The sequence below is a fragment of the Oncorhynchus kisutch genome, linkage group LG25, assembly GCF_002021735.2.
Source record: "Oncorhynchus kisutch isolate 150728-3 linkage group LG25, Okis_V2, whole genome shotgun sequence".
Classification (NCBI taxonomy): Eukaryota; Metazoa; Chordata; class Actinopteri; order Salmoniformes; family Salmonidae; genus Oncorhynchus; species Oncorhynchus kisutch.
In genome coordinates, this window is record NC_034198.2 from 35,210,877 (window position 1) to 35,233,919 (window position 23,043).

Sequence of the window (23,043 nt, forward strand, 5' to 3'; positions counted from 1 at the left end):
AAAGGAAAAAAATCGGCAAACGGTCAAAATTGAAGAAAGCACACACTGATTAAAAACACCTGGTTTTCTGAGCAATCTTTCCAATGATTAGGACATGTAAACAAGCTTCCTCTGCGTTCCAGCCGTGTATCTGATCTGTGCATGTGTTAGCACCGGTAGCACAAGGCTCCCTTTGACGAGAGACTGAGAGTACACATCTTAGAAATAGTTTTCACACATACAAACTTCAGAACGTCTGAAGTCAGAATATAATAGGCCTTGCATAATTAACATGGTCACTGTGGTAGCAACGTTTACTCTGATTGGTGATCAAAAGTCCCATCAGGAAGTCTGATCTCAGATGTGTCCACGGAACCAGGATCATTAGGGAAATTGATCTTCTTGCAAAGCATGTACACGTTTTAAACAATCCATTAAATTAAATCTGACTATCCACAAGAATCGTATTATTGAGTGCATGTGACTGTGCTCATTGAATACATCACAATCCATTAAATTAAATCTGACTATCCACAATAATCGTATTATTGAGTGCATGTGACTGTGCTCATTGAATACATCACTGTGATTTCCTACCTGGTCCATCTCTATCCAGAACAGAACGAGTCCAGAACAGAACAAAGTAACATTACTAAAAAGGAGTGGTATTTACTGAACATTCACAAGCTTAGTGAAGTCTAGATCAGCTTAACCTTGAACTGCTCCTGTTTCACCAAGACATGACCCTCCATCTAACTGAGTCTGCCTTCCAAATGGCACCCTATTCCCTACATAGTACACAACCTGTAGGGACCCATAGGGCTCTGGTTGAAAGTAGTACACTATGTAGAAGACAGTTAACTATTGTTATATATCTGAGGCTCTATCTGGCTCTTCAACCAGTGAACTAAGTAAAGTACATCAGTGTCACTGAGGAAAAATACAAGTTTCCCATAAACTGGTGCAGATTCTGGAGCTAGTACTTCATCTACCTTGGCTGCGTGTCAAATGGCACCCTATTCCCTTTATATACTGAGACTTTACCTCCAGGCCTGTGCCTTTTACCTCCAGGCCTGTGCCTTTTACCTCCAGGCCTGTGCCTTTTACCTCCAGGCCTGTGCCTTTTACCTCCAGGCCTGTGCCTTTTACCTCCAGGCCTGTGCCTTTTACCTCCAGGCCTGTGCCTTTTAACTGCAAGCTTGTGCCTTTAAAAAATTGTTCTCATTTACAACGGCGACCTGGCCAAGATAAAGCAAAGCAGTGTGACACAGACAACAGCACAGAGTTACACATGGAGTAAACAATAAACAAGCCATTAACACAATAAACAAGTCAATGACACAGTATAAAAAAGAAAGTCTATATACAGTGTGTGCAAAAGGCATGAGGAGGTAGGCAATAAATAGGCCATAGGAGCGAATAATTACAATTTAGCAGATTAACACTGGAGTAATAAATGAGCAGAGGATGCGCAGGTAGAGATATTGGTGTGCAAAAGAGCAGAAAAGTAAATAAAATAAAAACAGTATGGGGATGAGGTAGATAGATTGGGTGGGCTATTTACAGATGGACTATGTACAGCTGCAGCGATCGGTTAGATGCTCAGATAGCAGATGTTTAAAGTTGGTGAGGGAAATAAAGGTCTCCAACTTCAGCGATTTTTGCAATTCGTTCCAGTCACTGGCAGCAGAGAATTGGAAGGAAAGGCGGCCAAATGGGGTGTTGGCTTTGGGGATGATCAGTGAGATATACCTGCTGGAACGTGTGCTACGGGTGTTGTTATCGTGACCAGTGAACTGAGATAAGGCGGAGCTTTACCTAGCATAGACTTATAGATGACCTGGAGCCAGTGGGTCTGGCAACGAATATGTTGTGAGGGCCAGCCGACTAGAGCATACAGGTCGCATTGGTGGGTGGTATAAGGTGATTTGGTAACAAAACGGATGGCACTGTGATATACTCTACTCAGCAAACTGGATGCAGTCTTGGAAGCTATTTTGTAGATGACATTCCCGAAGTCGAGGATCGGTAGGATAGTCTTAGTAGTTTTACTAGGGTAAGTTTGGCAGTGTGAGTGAAGGAGGTTTTGTTGCGAAATAGAAAGCCGATTCTAGATCTGATTTTGGATTGGAGATGTTTAATATGAGTCTGGAAGGAGAGTTTACAGTCTAACCAGACACCTAGGTATTTATAGTTGTCCACATATTCTAGGTCGGAACTGTCCAGGGTGGTGATGCTAGGCTTGTGCTACCGGTGCTAACACATGCACAGATCAGATACACCGCTGGAATGCAAAGGAAGCTGTTTACTTGTCTTAATCATTGCCTGCCCCCTCTGCTTGCCCCTCTCTCTGCCCGCCCGCCCGCCCCTCTGCCTGCCCGCCCGCCGCTCTGCCCGCCCCTCTGCCTGCCCGCCCGCCCCTCTGCCTGCCTGCCCGCCCGCCCCTCTGCCTGCCTGCCCGCCCGCCCCTCTGCCTGCCTGCCCGCCCGCCCCTCTGCCCGCCCGCCCCTCTGCCCGCCCGCCCCTCTGCCCGCCCGCCCCTCTGCCTGCCCGCCCCTCTGCCTGCCTGCCCGCCCGCCCCTCTGCCCGCCCCTCTGCCTGCCTGCCCGCCCGCCCCTCTGCCTGCCTGCCCGCCCGCCCCTCTGCCCGCCCCTCTGCCTGCCTGCCTGCCCGCCCGCCCCTCTGCCCGCCCCTCTGCCTGCCTGCCCGCCCGCCCCTCTGCCCGCCCCTCTGCCTGCCTGCCCACCCGCCCCTCTGCCCGCCCGCCCGCCCCTCTGCCCGCCTGCCCCTCTGCCCGCCCGCCAGTATAAACAGAGAGAGATAGTAGAAGACTATGTCTGCAGACAAACATGCAGTGTTGTGTTCAAGTCATTTAAAGAGGGGGGAGCAGATGGATGGAAGGAGGATCTGTTGGTGCAGTTGGACTCTTTGCAGCAACAGGCCTTAGGGACAATACATGTTTGCACTTAAATAAGATGTCAGACTAAACTCATTTAGTCCTTCGTTAGTTGACGGAGAACATTTTTCCCAAATTCTTACCACATGTTTAAATAGCCTACAGTATGAATTCTTCCATTTGGACAAGACAACCACTCTCGCTTATTCGGGTGACAATATATCACTAACATGTACAAGCAACATTGGCTAGCTATAGAATGAATAACCCAGCAATATGTAAATATAATAATTATAAACCGGGCGGTTCGGGCCCTGTATGCTGAGTGGCTGACAGTTGTGGTATATACCCGTGGTATACGGTCTGATGACAAAACATTTATTTTTACTACTCTAATTGTGTTGATAACCAGTTTATAATAGTAATAAGGCACCTTGGGGGTTTGTGGTATATGGCCAATAGATCCCGGCTAAGGGCTGTGTCCAGGCACTCTGCGTTGTGCCCAAGAACAGTCCTTAGCCGTGGTATATTGGCCATATACCACACCCCTCAAGCCTTATTGCTTAAATATAGGCTAGTAAGTTAACTTCACCCATAAATCACTTACGGTATTATTCACTTCAGCCTTAAAATCATTGCTCATCACCCATTTAGTCTCTATAGGCCTGAGCACAGCCAGTAACACATCACTACTCCTTCTGGACCAATACATATTACTCTTACTGTAGTTAAAGACGTCGGCCTACATAATAAAACCAAAATTATGCATTCAACTGGAAGCCTGCAACATCTACAAATATAATCATGTTACGAGGTACTTTTGGTTAATAATAGCCTAGCACACAATCTTCAAAAATTAAGCAAAAAATAAGAATCGACCAAGCTTTTTCAAAATACACTGCAAATGACCTCAATGGCAAAAACTGCTGCTTTTTTAAAACTAATCTAACAAAAGGACAGTCTAACAAAAGGACAGTCTAACAAAAGGACAGTCTAACAAAAGGACAGTCTAACAAAAGGACAGAGCGATTTACAGGAAAGGAGGTAGAGAGATGGACAAACGTAGATCACCGCTCGGACAAGTACACAGTTTACACTTTGGTCCACGAGCATGGGAAATAATCGAATCAAATATTGTCACATGTGCCAAATACAACAGGTGTAGACTACAGAATAACGAGGCTATATACAAGGAGTGCCGGTACCGAGGAAATGTGCAGGAGTCCGAGGGAGTTGAGGTAATACGCACATGTAAGTGACATGATCATACACATACTGTAAGCCACATCTTAATGAGTTTATAATCATTTCCTTGTCATTAGAGTAGTAAAAAGCACTGCACTATAAAGGGAATAGGGAGCCATTTGGGACACAGACGTTGTCCTCTCGTTGTCCTCTGTGTATAGTTGCAGACAAGCAGCACAGGCTTTGTTCCAGTACAATAACTTCATCATTACCAGAAAAATACTTAATCATCTGAATACAAGTGAAGGGAGAGAAAGAGAAGAGATTTAGAGTTCAAGGAGAGTTTGTGTGTACCAAACTCGTTTGACCTTGTCCTGGTTATTCTAGTTTGCGTGTCTGTTAGTTGGGTTGTTTTTCTGCAGTGTATCTGTAAACAAGTCTGGTGAAACAATGATGCCTGAATTCTACCTCAGAACTATCATCCATCTATACTGTAGGGTCACTAGCTGCAGACAAACCTGCAGTGTTGTGATCAAGTCATTTAAAGAGAGACCGATTCAAGACCAGAGCAAATCGAGACCGAGTCTCGGGGGGGGGGGGGGGGGGTTCAAGTGGTTCGAGACCGAGTCAAAATGTCAGTCCAATTCAAGACCGTGATTGTAATTTTGTCAAATCCCCACCATAATAAGAGTTCAAAATGTTCAGTAGTTCTGTGTTCAGAACATATAGATTCTCTTGAAATTCAAAAAACTGTGAAAATAATTGCATGCTGAGGAAAAATAGAGCCACTCTAAAATGATTACTAACCCAATCATAGTGGGGAACAATTCTACTTCTTCAGAGAAGGGCTGAAGACTTATAAAATAATGATTAAAATAATATAATATATAATATATTATATATAATATAACACTACACACCTGATTCAAATCATCAAAGCCTTTTGATGAGTTGATCATTTGAATCAGCTGTGTAGTGTTAGGGCAAAAACAAAAATGTGCCCCCTTTTGGGTCCCCAGGACCAGGATTGAGAATCAGTGGGCTAGACCATCAGAAGCTAGATAAAAAAAGGCATCTGCCATTCAAAAGGCAGATTTCAGATTTTCACTCAAAATGTCTAAGTCCACAACAATGATTAAAACACATCAATTTGATTGGGTGGGCCATTCATGGCCTTGGCTCCCCACTGGGTGGGTCTCTGTCTACCCAGGCCCATCCATGTCTACACCCCTGATGCAAATAGCCATGATGACAATTGCGCATCACAAATAGCCTAATAACCAACACCTTGGACTAAATTGTTTCAACTCCTGGTTTGCATGTACATTATTGTCTTAGTTAGCATTTACAGGTAGATATCATGAATTGAAAAGTCTTTCCTACCTTACCGGCTACCGATGCCATTCTTCTGTGAGCTGCTCCATGCCAAAACCAGTTGAGAATTGCACACTAGGCCGAAACTAGGCTGTGTGCGTGGCGCGCATGTGAATATATTTCATGTGATTTGCGATTGTGTAGGCTACTTTGTGCATGATGTCTCTATTGTATTACATAATTGATCAATCGTATACCTCCACTACACTACTTTGATATGCATCAGTAGGGATTAAGTGAGTACACGCAATGCCCACTGGGAAAAAAGTGGGTATACGGCTTATACCTGCGTATACCGTGCACTATACCACTGGTTCTTTGCGTTTTACAAGAAGTGCACTCTCCTACATTGGTGCGCTGTTATTACGGTTGCTGTCCTGTGGCAGTTTCGTGATTCTGTCACACACTGAAGGCCTATAGGTTCACCACTGCGCAAACAGTGGGTTAACTGCCTTGTTCAGGGGCAGAACGACAGATTTTTTTACCTTGTCAGCTCGGGGATTAATTTTTGCAACCTTCCGGTTACTAGTCCAACGCTCTAATCACCTCCCTAAGATTGCACTCCACGAGGAGCCTGCATGGCAGGCTGACTACCTGTTACGCGAGGGCAGCAAGAAGCAACGGTAAGTTGCTAGCTAGCATTAAAGACTTAGCTTATAAAAAACAACCAATCTTAACATAATCACTAGTTAACTACACATGGTTGATGATATTACTAGTTTATTTAGAGTGTCCTGCTTTGCATATAATCGATGCGGTGCCTGTTAATTTCTCATCGAATCACAGCTTACTTCGCCAAACGGGTGATGATTTAACCACGTTGGCCTAGGGGGCACTATTTTCACGTCCGGATGAAAAGTGTCCCCAAAGTAAAGTGTCTGTTACTTAGGCCCAGAAGCTAGGATATGCATACAATTGGTAGATTTGGATAGAAAAACACTCATTAAAATAATGCCTTTGAGTATAACAGAACTGATTTGTCAGGCAAAACCCAGAGGACAAACCATCCAAGACTGTTTTTCTTTTAGGTCACTGCTTTTAATTCATTTTCTAAGGGAAGCCCTATTTATGAGGAACCTGGTTGCAGTTCCTATGGCTTCCACTGGAGGTCAACAGTCTTTAGAAATTGGTTGATGTTTTTATTTTGAGAAATGAAGAAGTAGACCTGTTCTTTCCATGTGTCACTCAGATGGACTCAAGTCTTTTGATGCGTGACCTGGAACGCGCTTCACCTTGTTTTTATCCAGTATTGAACACAGTATATCTTAAATTTGATCAATCATTTACATTTTAGGGTACCTAAGGTTGGATTAGGAACGTTGTTTGAAATGTTTGGACCAAGTTTACAGTTGACTTATTAGATACTAATAATGTATTAGATACATTATTAGATATGTTGGGCGAGTTGAAACCGGTGTATTTCTGAATCAAACGCGCCAAATAAATTGACATTTTTGGGACATAAAGGACATTATCGAACAAAAGGACCATTTGTGATGTTTCTGGGACATTTTAGAGTGCCAAAAGAAGAAGATCTTCAAAGGTAAGGCATTAATTATATAGCTATTTCTGACTTTAGTCGCGCACCTGCCTGGTTGAAATCAGATTTTCATGTGATTGTATGCGGGGCGCTGTCTTCAGATAATCGCATGGTCTGCTTTCGCTGTTAAAGCCTTTGTGAAATCTGACACAGCGGCTGGATTAAGAAGAAGTTAAGCTTTATTTGGATGTACAACACTTGTATGTTTCATGATTTTGCATTATGAGTATTTCTGTTTTTGAATTTGGCGCACTGCAATTTCACTGGATGTTGTCAAATCAATCCCGTTAACGGGATTAGAGCGGGAAGGGATCACTAGGGATCCATAAGAGGATAACAAGCGCATTCGCGAAAAAAAGCACTGTCGTTGCACCAATGTGTACCTAACCATAAACATCAATGCCTTTCTTTAAAATCAATACACAAGTATATATTTTTAAACCTGCATATTTAGTTAATATTGCCTGCTAACATGAATTTCTTATAACTAGGGAAATTGTGCCACTTCTCTTGCGTTCCGTGCAAGGTCACCACTGACACAAAGAATGTGAAAACATCTTGGTGATCTTACAAGATCAGCATTAACCCACATGCCTGATTATCTGAATATGCAGCAGTTTGGGCCACCTGGCTCGTTGCGGTCTGTGTGAAGTCCATTTATTTAACCGTAATTAATTTGCCAGAATTGTACATAATTATGACTTAACATTGAAGGTTGTACAATGTAACAGCAATATTTAGACTTAGGGATGTCACCCGTTAGATAAAATACGGAGCGGTTCCATATTTCACTGAAAGAATAAACATTTTGGTTTTCGAAATGATAGTTTCCGGATTCTACCATATTAATGACCAAAAGGGTCATATTTCTGTGTGTTATTATGTTATGATTAGGTCTATGATTTGATAGAGCAGTCTGAGCGATGGTAGGCACCAGCAGGCTCGTAAGCATTCATTCAAACAGCACTTTCGCACTATCAACTCCTAAGATGAGGCTGGTGTAACCGATGTGAAATGGCTAGCTAGTTAGCGGGGTGCGCGCTAATAGCATTTCAAATGTCACTCGCTCTGAGACTTGGAGTAGTTGTTCCCCTTGCTCTGCAAGGGCCGCGGCTTTTGTGGAGCGATGGGTAACGATGCTTTGAGGGTGGCTGTTGTCGATGTGTTCCTGGTTCGAGCCCAGGTGCGAGGAGAGGGACGGAAGCTATACTGTTACACTGGCAATACTAAAGTGCCTATAAGAACATCCAATAGTCAAAGGTATATGAAATACAAATGGTATAGAGAGAAAGTCCTAGAATTCCTATAATAACCTCAACCTAAAACTTCTTACCTGGGAATATTGAAGACTCATGTTAAAAGGAACGACCAGCTTTCATATGTTCTCATGTTCTGAGCGAGGAACTTAAACGTTAGCTTTTTTACATGGCACATATTGCACTTTTACTTTCTTCTCCAACACTTTGTTTTTGCATTATTTAAACCAAATTGAACATGTTTCATTATTTATTTGAGGCTAAATTGATTTGATTGATGTATTCAATTAAGTTAAAATAAAAGTGTTCATTCAATATTGTTGTAAATGATTACAAATAAATAAAAAGAAATAATTAATTAATAAATAACTAAGCCAATTAATCGGTATCGGCTTTTTTTGGTCCTCCAATAATCGGTATCGATGTTGAAAAAGCATAAAATCGGTCGACCTCTAATCTGCGCAATAGCCCAAAATAGAGTATAGACCTACTACCTACTGACTGTAACCATGTTAATTGGCTGAAATCCTGAATTGGCAAAACAACACCCAGGCCAAGCCGTGTGTAGCTGTCTAAGGTCACCACTGTCTGAGGTCATCACTGACACGAAGAATGTGAAAACATCTTGGTGATCTTACAAGATCAGCATTAACCCACTGATTATCTGAATAGAGCCAAACAGTAACGATAGGGAGTCTGAATGTCAGAAGCACATACACGCGCATGCTCAACTATTAGTGGACAAGTCATTCCGTTTTCTAATTTGACCTAAAAAGGCCAGAAACTGTACACTTTGTGTGATGACGAAATTCACTCTGTGGCCCAAACCCTGGGAACTACTAGCTAGGCTAGTTCTCTTAGGTTCTATTAAGCGTAGAACTTCTGACTTTATTGATAACAGATAAGCCTTTGCCCAGGTAACAAGCTTGCCTCTCTCCCCTCCCCCACATAAATCATAACTAGACTACCCCACCTCCCATCATCTCTGCTAAGGTAAAGTAGCCTAACCGCAACCTGGGACAACATATCTAAGCTGGGAAGAATGGATTCCTGTCAATGTCTGCCTTAATTCAATGTACCCTCCCCTTACACATTATGCGTTTAAGGTACTAGACCTCCCTCACAGTAAAGATCATACATTACCCCCATTGGAAATGACTGAGTGACTTCCATCTGAAGGGAGATATTTCAAAAGGCTTGGAGTGTGTCAAGCCTAATTTATAAATACCCACAAGTGTGCTGCTCCCCGATTAGTTACTCAGTGCAACTACGCAGGATCGCCATTTTGCGTATCAGAACAAGACAAGAGCCTTTAAAAACATCCAGAACAGGGAACAGATGAAGGGTACTGGGGGTTACAATATAACCTCCATCTCTGTATCTAACTTCCTGTCAGGAGAATCAGAGACTACATGGGGCATAGCAGATCAAAGCAGCTGCAGCTTCTACAGACTACAAAAGCAGCTTCCTGCTGATTCTCATTAAAGTTACTACTGATATAGGTCTATTCCCTAAGGAGCACTTCTCTCTCTCTCTCTCACACACACACTTTTGTCAGACAATAACAAAACATCCATACATGCACAAACAATACCAAAATCACTGTATACCACTCCTACAGACAAGGTTCTCTCTTCGTCTTTCCTCAGCCGTATCAAGCAGACAACATGAGAAATGTTATAGGGCAAGTACAGGCAAGCCTGGATAAGCATCTACAGTACCTGGGGCTATAGAAATACACTATACACACACACAGAAGTATGTGGAGACCCATTCAAATGAGTGGATTCAGCTATTTCAGCCACACCCGTTTCTGACAGGTGTATACAATCGAGCCCACAGCCATGCAATATCCATAGACAAACATTGGCTGTAGAATGGCCTTACTTTCGGGAAGAAAATGGTGTTTGACCAGATACAATGCTATTTCACAGTAAACAAATTGACAGCAGTCTTTCAGCACGCTTATAGGGAAGGACACTAAACAAGCACAGCACTTACACAAATGACTGATGATTGGCTGAGAGAAATTGATGATAAAATGATTGTGGGGGCTGTCTTGTTAGATTTCAGTGCAGCTTTTGTAATTATCGTTCATAATCTGCTGCTGGAAAAACTTGTGTTATGGCTTTACACCCCCTGCTATAATGTGGATAAAGAGTGTTACTTGTCTAACAGAACACAGAGGGTATTCTTTAATAGAAGTCTCTCAAACATAATCAGGAATTCCCCAGGGTAGCTGTTTAGGCACCTTACCAGTGTGTCTATGTATGCAGATGACTCAACACTATACACGTCAGCTACTACAGCAACTGAAATGACTGCAACACTTAAAGAGCTGCAGTTAGTTTCAGAATGCTTGGAGTAACCCTGGATTATAAACTGTCATGTTCAAAACATATTGATACAACAGTAGCTAAGATGGGGAGAAGTCTGTCCGTAATAACTGAAGAATTTGTGCAGAAACCGTCTCAGGGAAGCTCATCTGCATGTTCATCGTCCTCACCAGGGTCTTGACTTGACTGCAGTTCGGAGCCAAACATTCTAAGTCTGCTGTGGGGCTGAGAACAACCCTGACCTGGCCAATCACCTCATCCAACTTTGGTCATGTGACTCCCAGCTGTCACCACAGAAACGGACGCCATCTTACCCTCGCCAATTTCTATATGGCTAATATTTTATTTGAAGTTTATGTCAATCAATGCCAAGGGGATGCGAAACCTGTTGAAGAGAAAAGCTTTTTTTTTTTGTGAGGACTGCAACGCAGATCTTGTATTCGTTCAAGAAACACATTCATGCAAAGAGGACTATAATTATTAGAAAAATCAGTGGGGAATTTTAGCACACAATTTCAAAGGGACATATTTGTTTACTCAAATGGACACCAATGGACATTGCCTAGTCGAGCTCATCAACCACATGGACAGACTATTTGTGTTGTGTAATGTATAAGGATACTGTTCTAGTCCTCCAAATAACTTACTTCTAGAGGAAATTGAAGAAATTCTTAAAAGTCTTCTGAGAAAATATCCATCCAGTCAGATTATATTTGGTGGAGATTTTAATATGGTTTATTCTAATGAGACTAGATTGCCCCATAGGCCTAACATTGGTTTGAACAAGTTGGTATATTTCTGCCAAAGCCTGGACTTAATTGACAAATGGAGAGTTAATAACCCTGGAGAGAAACAATACACAGTTATATAGAGTAATAGAGATCGTTCTTTACAATCAAGAATGGATTTGTGGGTGATAACCTCTATTCTTGAGCCCAACACTGTAGAGGTCAAAACACTGCCTGCAGTCCTGACGGATCATAGAGTCATATGGTTGACTGTAAGAATGTGCCGTAATGATGGTAGTAAATACTCTGGTGGTTATTGGAAATTAAATAACTCAGTTATTGCATGATGATTTTTAAAATGTGATTAAGAATCTATTTTCTGTTTACTGGAGTTTAGCTACAACTAATGCAGAATATGGGAAATATTGAGAACTGCTGAAATTTCAAATCTGCTCAGCATGTATTACTTATGGAAAACGGCTTGCTTTAAGAAGATGTGAGGTAGCTCAACTCTAAGACAATTGCGGATATCACAGAGATTGAGCATCTTGATCTTATTAATGCGGAAGGTAAATTGAATGATTTACAGAATCAACTAGATACATTGTATGAGGAAAAGGCTAGAGGAGCTTTCATAAGATCAAGAAATGAATGCCTTGAAAAAGGCAAAAAGAACTGTAGATACTTTCTTAATTTGGAAAAAAGGAGAGGGGCACTCCACACACTTCGGAAATGTAAGATTAATGGGGTTACCACTGAGGATAGAGTTGAAATCAGACTTTACCACTAAGTTTTATGAGAATCTTTACTCCTTAGATAACAATTTGAGTGACTAAAGATCTCCTTGATTCTACAGAGAATGTTAATTTGGTTAGTGAAGAATTCAATTGGTCTTGTTGTCAAGATTGATCCATTATGGACATCTAGTACGGGGTTGCTCAGTTAAAAAATAACAAAATCTCCAGGTTGTGATCGATTAACCTTTAAGGAGGCTACAAAGAAGGGAGAACTACCTGCCTCTCTGAAGCAAGGGGTTATAAGGGGTTATTACTCTTATACCTAAACCACACAAGGATCTCTTAAATATTGATAATTGGCTTCCAATCGCACTCCTAAATAACGACTACAAAATTATAGCCTTAATCTTTGCAAAAAGTTTAAAGTCTTGCTTGAATGATCTGATTGATGAATGTCAATCAGGGTTTATGAAAGGGCGCCATATATCTAATAATCTGAGGCTGGTGTTAGACTTGGTTGAGTATTGTGATCTATTGGATGACTTCCCTGTTATCCTATTTTTGGATTTTCAGAAAGCATTTGATACAGTAAGTCACAATTTTATCTTTGATTGTCTTAAGCATTTGAAATGTTATCGTTTTTTTGTTGACGCTATTAGAACTCTGTATAATGGTGGCAATAGCTGTATCAAACTCTGTCATGGAACATCCTCAAGGTTTAACATTTACAAAGGAATACGACAAGGTTGTCCAATTTCACCTTTTTTTTTTGTTTGTTAGTATCTCAAATTCTATGCTCATTAGTTCATAAAACTCAATTTGAAGGCATTACATTCCAGGCCAGAGAGATCAAGATATCCCAACTGGTGGATGACACCTCACTTTTTTTGAAAAATGTGTCACAAGCTAGATTAGCATTGGATATCGGGAAGCAGTTCTCCAAAATCTCAGGTTTGGCATTAAATATTTCCAAATGTGAGATGTTTGTTTTGAAAGGAGCTGTCAATCCAGCATATTGTGAAAAAGATACTGTAACCTACCTCGGTGTAAAGATCACCAAAAATCTTAAGGCTGTGAATGATCTTAATTTGAACCCTGTAACTGAATCTGTCCCCCCAAAAATCCCTCCTTAACCATGAGGAATTTTTCGTCCTCAAGGAAGGGTGCTTTTATCCAAAGCTGAGGGGCTATCTCATGCATCCTATCTACTGACATTCCCAAATCCACTTGCTGTACCTTAGATAGGCTTTTGTACAACTTCATATGGAAAAACAAGCCACATAAGATAAAAAGAGATGTTATCACCAACAGGGTTTGTGATGGCGGTCTAAACGTCTTAGATTTCATTCTCTTCAATCAGATATCAAAGGTCAACTGGATTAAAAGGTACATAAAAAATCCACATCGTTTCTGAAATATTATACCTCATTTTGTTTTTCAGAAGTTCGAAGGGCTTAATTTTTTACTACAATGTCCATATATTGTGGGTAAACTTCCTGTGAAACTGGCGGTGACTCCCAACAGGCATTAATGTGCTGGGCTTTGTTGTATAAACACAACTTTTCACCTCGTAAATGTTTTATATGGAACAATGGGTCGATATTACATAGAAACAAGATGTTATTTAATCATAAACGGTTGTCGAAAAACATTGTCCTTGTCAGCCAATTAGTTAATATTACTGGGAATCTATTTACACGGAGAGACTTTATGGAAAGATACTACTTTGAGGTTTCAAGCAAGGAATATGACATGGTTATTAAAGCTATACCTAGTGGGATAAAAACTTTACTTTAGAATAATGCATATTTTGGAATATCTCCGATTGTAAGCGATATCCAGGTGAATGGTCTACTAGATACGAAATTCAACAATTGTTCATTATAGGATATTTTCAACAGGAAGTCTATTCCCTCTGCGATATTTTGTTGGGCTTCATCATTTGATGTAAAGTGGCCACGTGCTTTTAAATTAAAAAAAATAAAATATTTTTCCTTTATTTAACTAGGCAAGTCAGTTAAGAACAAATTCTTATTTTCAATGACGGCCTAGGAACAGTAGGTTAACTGCCTGTTCAAGGGCAAAACGACAGATTTGTACCTTGTTGCAACCTTACGGTTACTAGTCCAACGCTCTAACCACTAGGCTACCCTGCCGCTTGGCTCACTGCACACAAATTCATGGTGACCAATAAAGTAAAGTAGATCTTTAAGATTATCCATTGATTCTATCCGTGTAGTAGCATGATTTCTAAATATATACCTGATGTTACCAGTGAATGCAGTTTTTGTGAACTCGAAACTGAATCTATTGAACACTTATTCTGTCATTGTTTATATAGTGAAGTGTTCTGGACTGATGTAAAACTATATCTTGGCCTCAAATTGCATACAACCATTGAAATGTCTACGTTTGACATATTATTTTACTACACCGATTCCACAATTGAATGCGAGTATGTCCTAAATCTCTATTTTATTAGGAAAATTTTTCATTCACAAATCCAAATTTTATGACGATAAAGCCCCTTCATCTTTAAAATTCTGATTTGGAAAACTATTTAGTGTCTTTAAAACGTATACAAAACTAAATGTATGTGCTATATGTCTGTATTTGAATTGACATAATGTGGATTAGTTAGATTTTTTAAATAATTTCTTTGTGAAATCCCTCTGGTTGTTATGTTTATGTTCTGCATGTTACGGTTAATAAAGACTTTTTAAAGACTTGAATGTGGACGCCTGTTCTACTCATTATATTTCTATGGCAGCACATGCAGTAAGGAACAGCTATTACAAAGACCACGGTCATTTGGCTGGACAATTACTGTCGTCCAAAATTATATGATGTCACATCCCCGTCAGAGCCCTACGTCTTTCCTGTTGACCATTCTGACCCCATGACCCTCTCCTTGATCCTCCTCTAACCCCGTGACCTCTGACCCCTTCCTCCAGCCCTGAGTCCAGTCAGTGCTCTGGTGGTCTCTCTCCATTTGCCTGGCTAAAGTAATGATGACAATTCTACAGCGTTTTTCATAGAATCTCAAAGCTCAAGAGCAAAAAAAAAATTCTCTTTTAAAAAGATGCATCCTCCGAAGATGTAGAGGATCATGGTGGCGATGGAGTCTGCTGATGATCATGTAGGAGGGCAAGTCTGGGAACCAGCCCGAGTCTTACAGCCTCTGGACTTCTCCTCTTCCACTCTGTGTAACACCCTCTTAGGCGATGCCTCAGCAGCTCTGGGCGCCAGAAAGATCCCCACACAAAGTTCAGAATAGTAGCCAGTCGTCCTCACTACAAGCCTCAGCTGTATTCCTGCAGCTCCCATTCCTCTCACGCTTCAAGCCACTCCTCAAATTATGTTCTCAAAAGAGCCATGTGAAACAACAACAAAAAAGTGGTACTGTGTCCAGATACATTTTTCAAAACAAAAGCTAGCCAAGACAAAATGTTAACCTTTATTTATTTATCCATTATTTTACCAGGTAAGTTGACTGAGACACGTTCTCATTTGCAGTAACGACCTGGGGAATAGTTATAGAGGAGAGGAATGAATGAGCCAATTGTAAACTGGGGATTATTAGGTGACCGTTATGGTTTGAGGGCTAGATTGGGAATTTAGCCAGGACACTGGGGTTAACACCCCTACTCTTACGATAAGTGCCATGGGATCTTTAATGACCTCAGAGAGTCAGGACACCCGTTTAACGTTCCACCCGAAACACGGCACCCTACACAGGGCAGGTTCCCCAATCACTGCCCTGGGGCATATGTGTTATTTCATAGTTTGGCGTCTTCAGTATTATTCTACAATGTAGAAAATAGTAAAAATGTAAAATAAACCAGTAGGTGTATTTAAACTTCTGACTGGTACTGTATGTGTGTGTATCGAACAATGTTGATGACATTGGGAAGGGATCACTAAGCTTCTAGAACAGACTGTACAACAGATAGCCTCCTAGGTCAAATCAAATATTATTTGTCACATTTCTCAGAATACAACAGGTGTGGACTTTACAGTGAAATGCTTACTTACGAGCCATATCCCAACCATGCAGCGTTTTAAAAGTAAGAAGAAAAACAATAGGGGTTGAGGTAATTCAAATCGGTTGCTACACACATTTATCCTATGTTATTATGTGTGTAGCAAAATGCTTGTGTTCCTAGCTCCAAAAGGTAGTATCTAACAATACACACACACATAAAAGGTCTACGGTAATATGCACTATTGTAGGTAGGGATAAAAGTGACGAGGCAATCAGGATAGATAAAACAGAGTAGCAGCAGCGTATGTGAAGAGTGTTAAAAGTCTGTGTGTGTGTGTTGGAGTGTCAATGTAATATGTGTGTGTGTGTGTTGGAGTGTCAGTATAGTATGTGTGTGTGTGTGTGTGTGTTGGAGTGTCAGTATAGTATGTGTGTGTGTGTGTGTGTGTGTTGGAGTGTCAGTATAGTATGTGTGTGTGTGTGTGTGTGTAGGAGTGTCAGTATAGTATGTGTGTGTGTGTGTGTGTAGGTGTGTGTTGGAGTGTCAGTATAGTATGTGTGTGTGTGTGTGTGTGTGTGTGTGTAGGTGTGTCAGTATAGTATGTGTGTGTGTGTGTGTGTGTTGGAGTGTCAGTATAGTATGTGTGTGTGTGTAGGTGTGTGTTGGAGTGTCAGTATAGTATGTGTGTGTGTGTGTGTGTGTGTGTGTAGGTGTGTGTTGGAGTGTCAGTATAGTGTGTGTAGGTGTGTGTTGGAGTGTCAGTATAGTATATGTGTGTGTGTGTTTAGGTGTGTGTTGGAGTGTCAGTATAGTATGTGTGTGTGTGTTGGAGTGTCAGTATAGTATGTGTGTGTGTGTGTAGGTGTGTGTTGGAGTGTCAGTATAGTGTGTGTGTAGGTGTGTGTTGGAGTGTCAGTATAGTGTGTGTGTGTGTGTAGGTGAGTCAAGTTAGTGTAAATAGAGCCAGTGCAACAACGACAACAACAACAAACAAAGGGAAATAGTACAGGTAGTCTTATGCTGATCTGTTCAGCCGTCTTATGGCTTGAGGTTAGGAGCTGTTCAGGAGCCGCTTGGTCTCAGACCTGGCACTCCGGTACCGCTTGCCGAGCAGTAGCAGAGAGAACAGTCCATGACTTGGGTGGCTGGAGTCTTTGACAATGTTTTAGGGCCTTCCTCGGCCACCGCCTGGTGTGGAGGTCCTGGATGGCAGGGAGCTCAGCCGTAGTGATGTACTGGGCCGTACGCACTACCCTCTGTAGGGCCTTATGGTTGGATGCCAAGCAGTTGCCATACCAAGCGGTGATGCAGCCAGTCAATATGCTCTCAATGGTGCAGCTGTAGAACTTTTTGAGGTTCTGCCCATGCCAAATCTTTTCAACTTCCTGAGGGGGAAGAGGTGTTGTCAGAGCAAACATACTTTTTGCGCTTCTTGGAGCAGAACAGAGCTGTTGTGAAGGAAGTTGTCAAGGAAGTGAGTTGTGTGTTTATACAGGACCTCCCGTCAACCAATCATGTCAATGCGGAGCTATACGGAGCCCTCCGCATCGTCACAACATTTGTGATGTGCACAGCGATGCCTCTACATGCTCCGCATACGAAGCCTCCAACCACATTTTTCGGATCAAGCATAAATTGGCTTTTAGTTATGTGGACACAGAGGACCTTGAAGCTCTGGACCCTCTCCACTACAGCCTCGTCAATGTGAATGGGGGAGTGCGCGGGCCTCTGTTTCCTGTAGTCCACAATCAGCTACTTTGTACTGCTGACGTTGAGGGAGAGATTGTTGTCCTGGCACCACACTGCCAGATCTCTGACCTCCCTAATGTTATTTCTGTCCCGTAGTGTAGACAGGTTAACATTGACAAGGCCGGATTACCAGGACGCCTACTCATAGTATGTGCTGACCAGCTGGCAAGTTTTTTTTACTGACATTTTCAACCTCTCACTAACAATAGTCCCTCTGCCCAAGAACGCCCCGTAGCACTCACATCTGTAGCAATGAAATACTTTGAAAGTCTGGTCATGGCTCACAACACCATCAGCCCAGACCCACTCCAATTAGCATACCACCCCAACAAATAACACAATCTCTATTGCACTCCACACTGTCCATTTCCACCTGGACAAAGGAACACCTACGTAAGAATGCTGTTCATTGACACCATAGTGCTGAAGCTCATCACTAAGCGAAGGACCCTGGGACTGAACCCCTCCCTCTGCAAATGGATGCTGACTTCCTGAGGAGCCACCCCCAGGTGTTAAGGGTAGGCAACAACACCTCCGCCACGCTGACCCTCAACACGGGGGCCCCTCAGGGGTGTTACTTAGTCCCCTCCTGTTCACCCACAACGGTGTAGCCACCCTCCACTCCAACACCAGTATCAAGCATCCCTACCATCCAAGACCTCTATATCAGGTAGTGTCAGAGGAAGGCCCGAGGTCTTGCCAGACTCCAGGCACCCAAGCCATAGTCTGTTCACTGTAGTTCTATCTGGCAAATGGTACCAGAGCATCAGCTGTTGGACCAACAGGCTCCGAGACAGCTTCTACCCCCAAGCCATAAGAGTGCTAAATAGCCAGGCTGCTAAATAGTCAATTAAATGGTACTGGAAGTATCTGCACTGACTCAACTACGCACACACTAGACTATACAAAACATTAGGAACACCTGCTCTTTCCATGACATAGAATAACTAGGTGAATCAAGGTGAAAGCCATGATTCCTTATTGATGTCATCTTTTAAATCCACTTCATTCAGTGTCAATGGAGGGGAGGAGACAGGTTAAAGAAGGATTGTTAAGCCTTGAGATAGTTGTGTGCGTGCCTAGGGCTGTGGCAGTCATGACATTTTGTCAGCCGGTTATTGTCATGCAAAAGACTGACGGTCTCACTGTAACTAAATTAGCAAACACTGTTAGCATCTCCAGGCCTAGTCAGTTCACCCTGCTTTCATGTACATATCTACCTCAAATACCTTATTATTATTATTATTATCTATCCTGATGTCTAGTCAGTTTACCCTGCCTTCATGTACATATCTACCTCAAATACCTTATTATTATCTATCCTGATGTCTAGTCAGTTCACCCTGCCTTCATGTAGGACCTCAAATACCTTATTATTATCTATCCTGATGTCTAGTCAGTTCACCCTGCCTTCATGTAGGACCTCAAATACCTTATTATTATTATCTATCCTGATGTCTAGTCAGTTCACCCTGCCTTCATGTAGGACCTCAAATACCTTAATATTATCTATCCTGATGTCTAGTCAGTTCACCCTGCCTTCATGTAGGACCTCAAATACCTTATTATTATCTATCCTGATGTCTAGTCAGTTCACCCTGCCTTCATGTAGGACCTCAAATACCTTATTATTATTATTATCTATCCTGATGTCTAGTCAGTTCACCCTGCCTTCATGTAGGACCTCAAATACCTTATTATTATCTATCCTGATGTCTAGTCAGTTCACCCTGCCTTCATGTAGGACCTCAAATACCTTATTATTATCTATCCTGATGTCTAGTCAGTTCACCCTGCCTTCATGTAGGACCTCAAATACCTTATTATTATTATCTATCCTGATGTCTAGTCAGTTCACCCTGCCTTCATGTAGGACCTCAAATACCTTGTACATGGATCTGGTACTCCCTGTATAAAGCTCCCCTATGTGTACTTTATTCCTCATGTTACTATTATTATTATTTATGTTACTATTATTATTTAATATTCTGCATCGTTGGGAAGGGATCGTAAGCAAGCATTGCAAAGCACCAGAAAGAAGCCTATTTTTCCCATTCAGGGTAGAGTTACATCCAGAAAGTTGGTGAAACAAAATAAAATCACACAGCAAATGAAGAAATGAATGCAACAGCTATAGGCCTATAATTTATTTTCTCGAGCTTAGAAACATTTAGCCCATAAGTGTTTGCCTGTTGAAAGGCATTAGCAGCGGGTCATGATGTGTAGGGATAACGCTAACCCCATGCCATGTGTCTCTGCCAGGCCCTTGTTCCTCTGAGCCTGCCACCGAGCAGAGCAGCCCGTGTTCCTCTGAGCCTGCCACCGAGCAGAGCAGCCATGATGTGTAGGGATAACGCTAACCCCATGCCATGTGTCTCTGCCAGGCCCTCGTTCCTCTGAGCCTGCCACCGAGCAGAGCAGCCCTTGTTCCTCTGAGCCTGCCACCGAGCAGCGTGTCATGATGTGTAGGGATAACGCTAACCCCATGCCATGCGTCTCTGCCAGGCCCTTGTTCCTCTGAGCCTGCCACCGAGCAGAGCAGCCCTTGTTCCTCTGAGCCTGCCACCGAGCAGAGCAGCCCTTGTTCCTCTGAGCCTGCCACCGAGCAGAGCAGCCCTTGTTCCTCTGAGCCTGCCACCGAGCAGAGCAGCCCTTGTTCCTCTGAGCCTGCCACCGAGCAGAGCAGCCATGATGTGTAGGGATAACGCTAACCCCATCCATGCGTCTCTGCCAGGCCCTCGTTCCTCTGAGCCTGCCACCGAGCAGAGCAGCCCTTGTTCCTCTGAGCCTGCCACCGAGCAGAGCAGCCATGATGAAAGCACAACACAGGTAGATAACAGCAACAAAGACGTTTCACAGAGAGAGGGAAGGGTTTAAGGAGAATACTGTCATTAGCAACAATGATACGCTAGGCTAATCTTGTGCTCTGTTTGACAGGAATCTATACAAATAAGTAACACTGAAGCTCAAAACCCACACTGAGGGTGCATCCCAAATGCCATCATATTCACTATACAGTACACTACTTTTGACCAGGGGACTCTGGTCCAAAGTAGTGCAATATATAGGGAATAGGGTGGCATTCGAGACATGTATTGTACTGTACCAGCTACGGCTGGCACAACTACTATATAACCGTGCAACCAATGATTATGGATGAACACCGTAATGAAAATAAAAAATACAAAAAAATATATAAAATTGTGTGGAACGAACAGCCGGGCATTCATGCGGTTTGAGTCTGTTTCTGCGGTAACATGGACTCTTAACAACGTGACGAAACATTGTTGCTACTTGCTGAAACAGCAAACTAGTCTTCAGTTGCCTAGGCAACACCCCCCACAATGCAGCAGCAGCACACATAGAAACAGAATGAAATTGGAACCTCATACGTACACTAGCAATGGCTGCCTTGTATTGTGATGCAATCATTTCTATGGTAACGTAGAATGTTCATTCAAATGATGTTAAGTGATGTGGCTCGTGCAATGGAATTAACTTTTTGTAATGCCAGTTGAGTTGAATGAACAAATCATAGCGCATATTTTAGCATTTTTACCTTCTGCTTTGCTCCTATGGGTACACTCGCAATGGTCTCCAGTCCACCCATTATGACATTGTTGACTTGAATGGGGATGCCCATTCTATTCATTCCATTTCTATGGCAGAGCAGAGCAGAGGAGAGGATATGCCCCCCCCGAATGGTTATTAGGGTGACCACGGTCACATTGCCAGCCAATTAATATCATCCCAAATTCCATGACCATCACAGCCCTAGTACCAGCGTCTTGTTTTTGGAGACTAAGTCATGTTGTTGTGGGGTTAGACTCCAATTAACTTCAAATTGTCTGACCGTTAAATGGATCACTGGTTGTGGTGGATGGTTGAACCTGATACTGCCATGTTGAAAAAGTTTCCCTTGATACAGAGAATAGTATCACTCGAATAAGGGACAGGCAATCTCTGTTTCACTCTCCCATACTATCCTCTGCTGTACATTACATCAAGCCAACAGATACACATGCTCTGAAAACGAACACAGGCAGCATCAGGAATTGAACGGGGAAGCAGGTAAGTGTGTGTGTGTCGAGGTACTCACTGGTTTTGTTGTATGTGACCTTGGCCAGGAGTTTGTGGGCCAGGAGGATGTCTCCACTCTTCACTGCCACCAGGAGGTCCTGCTCCTTACCCATGATCAACCACCACACAAGCGACCAGTGAGCACACACGGCCCTTAGGAGGTCAGTAGTCTAAGCGGTCCTTGGCAGTCGAGGGCTCAACTTCACACAGTCAGGTGCATGTTGAGTCCTTCAGCTCTTCAAATTCAGATACAATGATGATGAACGTATAGAGGAGCGTCACAAAACACCCAAACCAGCCAGACAGTCAGTCTGTGTCAATCAGATTGGAACGGACCAGACCATTGTTATTAACTGGGTGAGGCTAGGCACCAGCACCACCAGGTCGTTTGGTTTCCAGAGTGCGTTTGTGTGTGGGGCCTGGTTGTTGTCTGTCCTGGTCTAAATTAAAATGTAGTATTTCTGGAGTTGTCCCAGGGCAGGGTGTGTCGCGTAGTCTACTTGTCCTCAGGGCTGGGTGTGTTTCGGGTTCTCCTCTGTGTCTGCCAACCTGGAACAGTAGAACCTGCCATTAGAAAACAGAGACATGCCTTCACGAGCTGGGAATTTACTACTATTCAATGAAACCACTTGAAACCACATTCAATGAAACAACTTGCAAAGCTCAGTGTGGAGCCAATGCACTGCTAGGCTAGTACATTCCAAATATACAGCAATGTAAATGATAAACAAAAATGACTTCATCAAGGATGAAATCCCCTCTAAATATTCTATTGGTATAAGTGTGTTATTACAGGTTGTTACTACAACCTAATTAAAGATGGTGTCATTCTAAAACCATTATTTGACTCAGGAAGCCCTTCCACCATGGTTACCTGAGGATCATTCCATGCCGGAATACATCTCCTTTACTCCTCCCACTTTCCCCTCAACAGTTTTTTTTCTTCCCTAGGAGCTGTCTGGAACTCTAATTGCCAATTCTCCTAAGGTAGTACGTAACATAGGGAATAGGGTGACATTAGGAACGCACAGTAGAATGCAGAAGTGACTGCATCTTAATCCCATTCCCTAAATGCTACATCACAGAGGACAAAGCCATGCAGCAGCACTAAGGGGATAAAAAATATCCAGGAGAAAGGTAAAAAAAAACATTTAAAAAAGTATTATTTTATATATATATATATATATATATATATAT

At 42.4% G+C, this 23,043-nt stretch overlaps 1 protein-coding gene across 1 annotated transcript in view; it reads right to left on the reverse strand.

Moving 5' to 3' along the window:
• The window catches only part of LOC109888865 (caskin-2), an 82,867-nt gene that overhangs the window by 56,351 nt on the left and 3,473 nt on the right, over positions 1-23,043 (reverse strand). The window contains 1 exon segment of the mRNA XM_031805095.1: positions 21,866-22,395. Coding sequence (XP_031660955.1) covers positions 21,866-21,959 — 94 coding nt within the window. The 5' untranslated portion in view covers positions 21,960-22,395.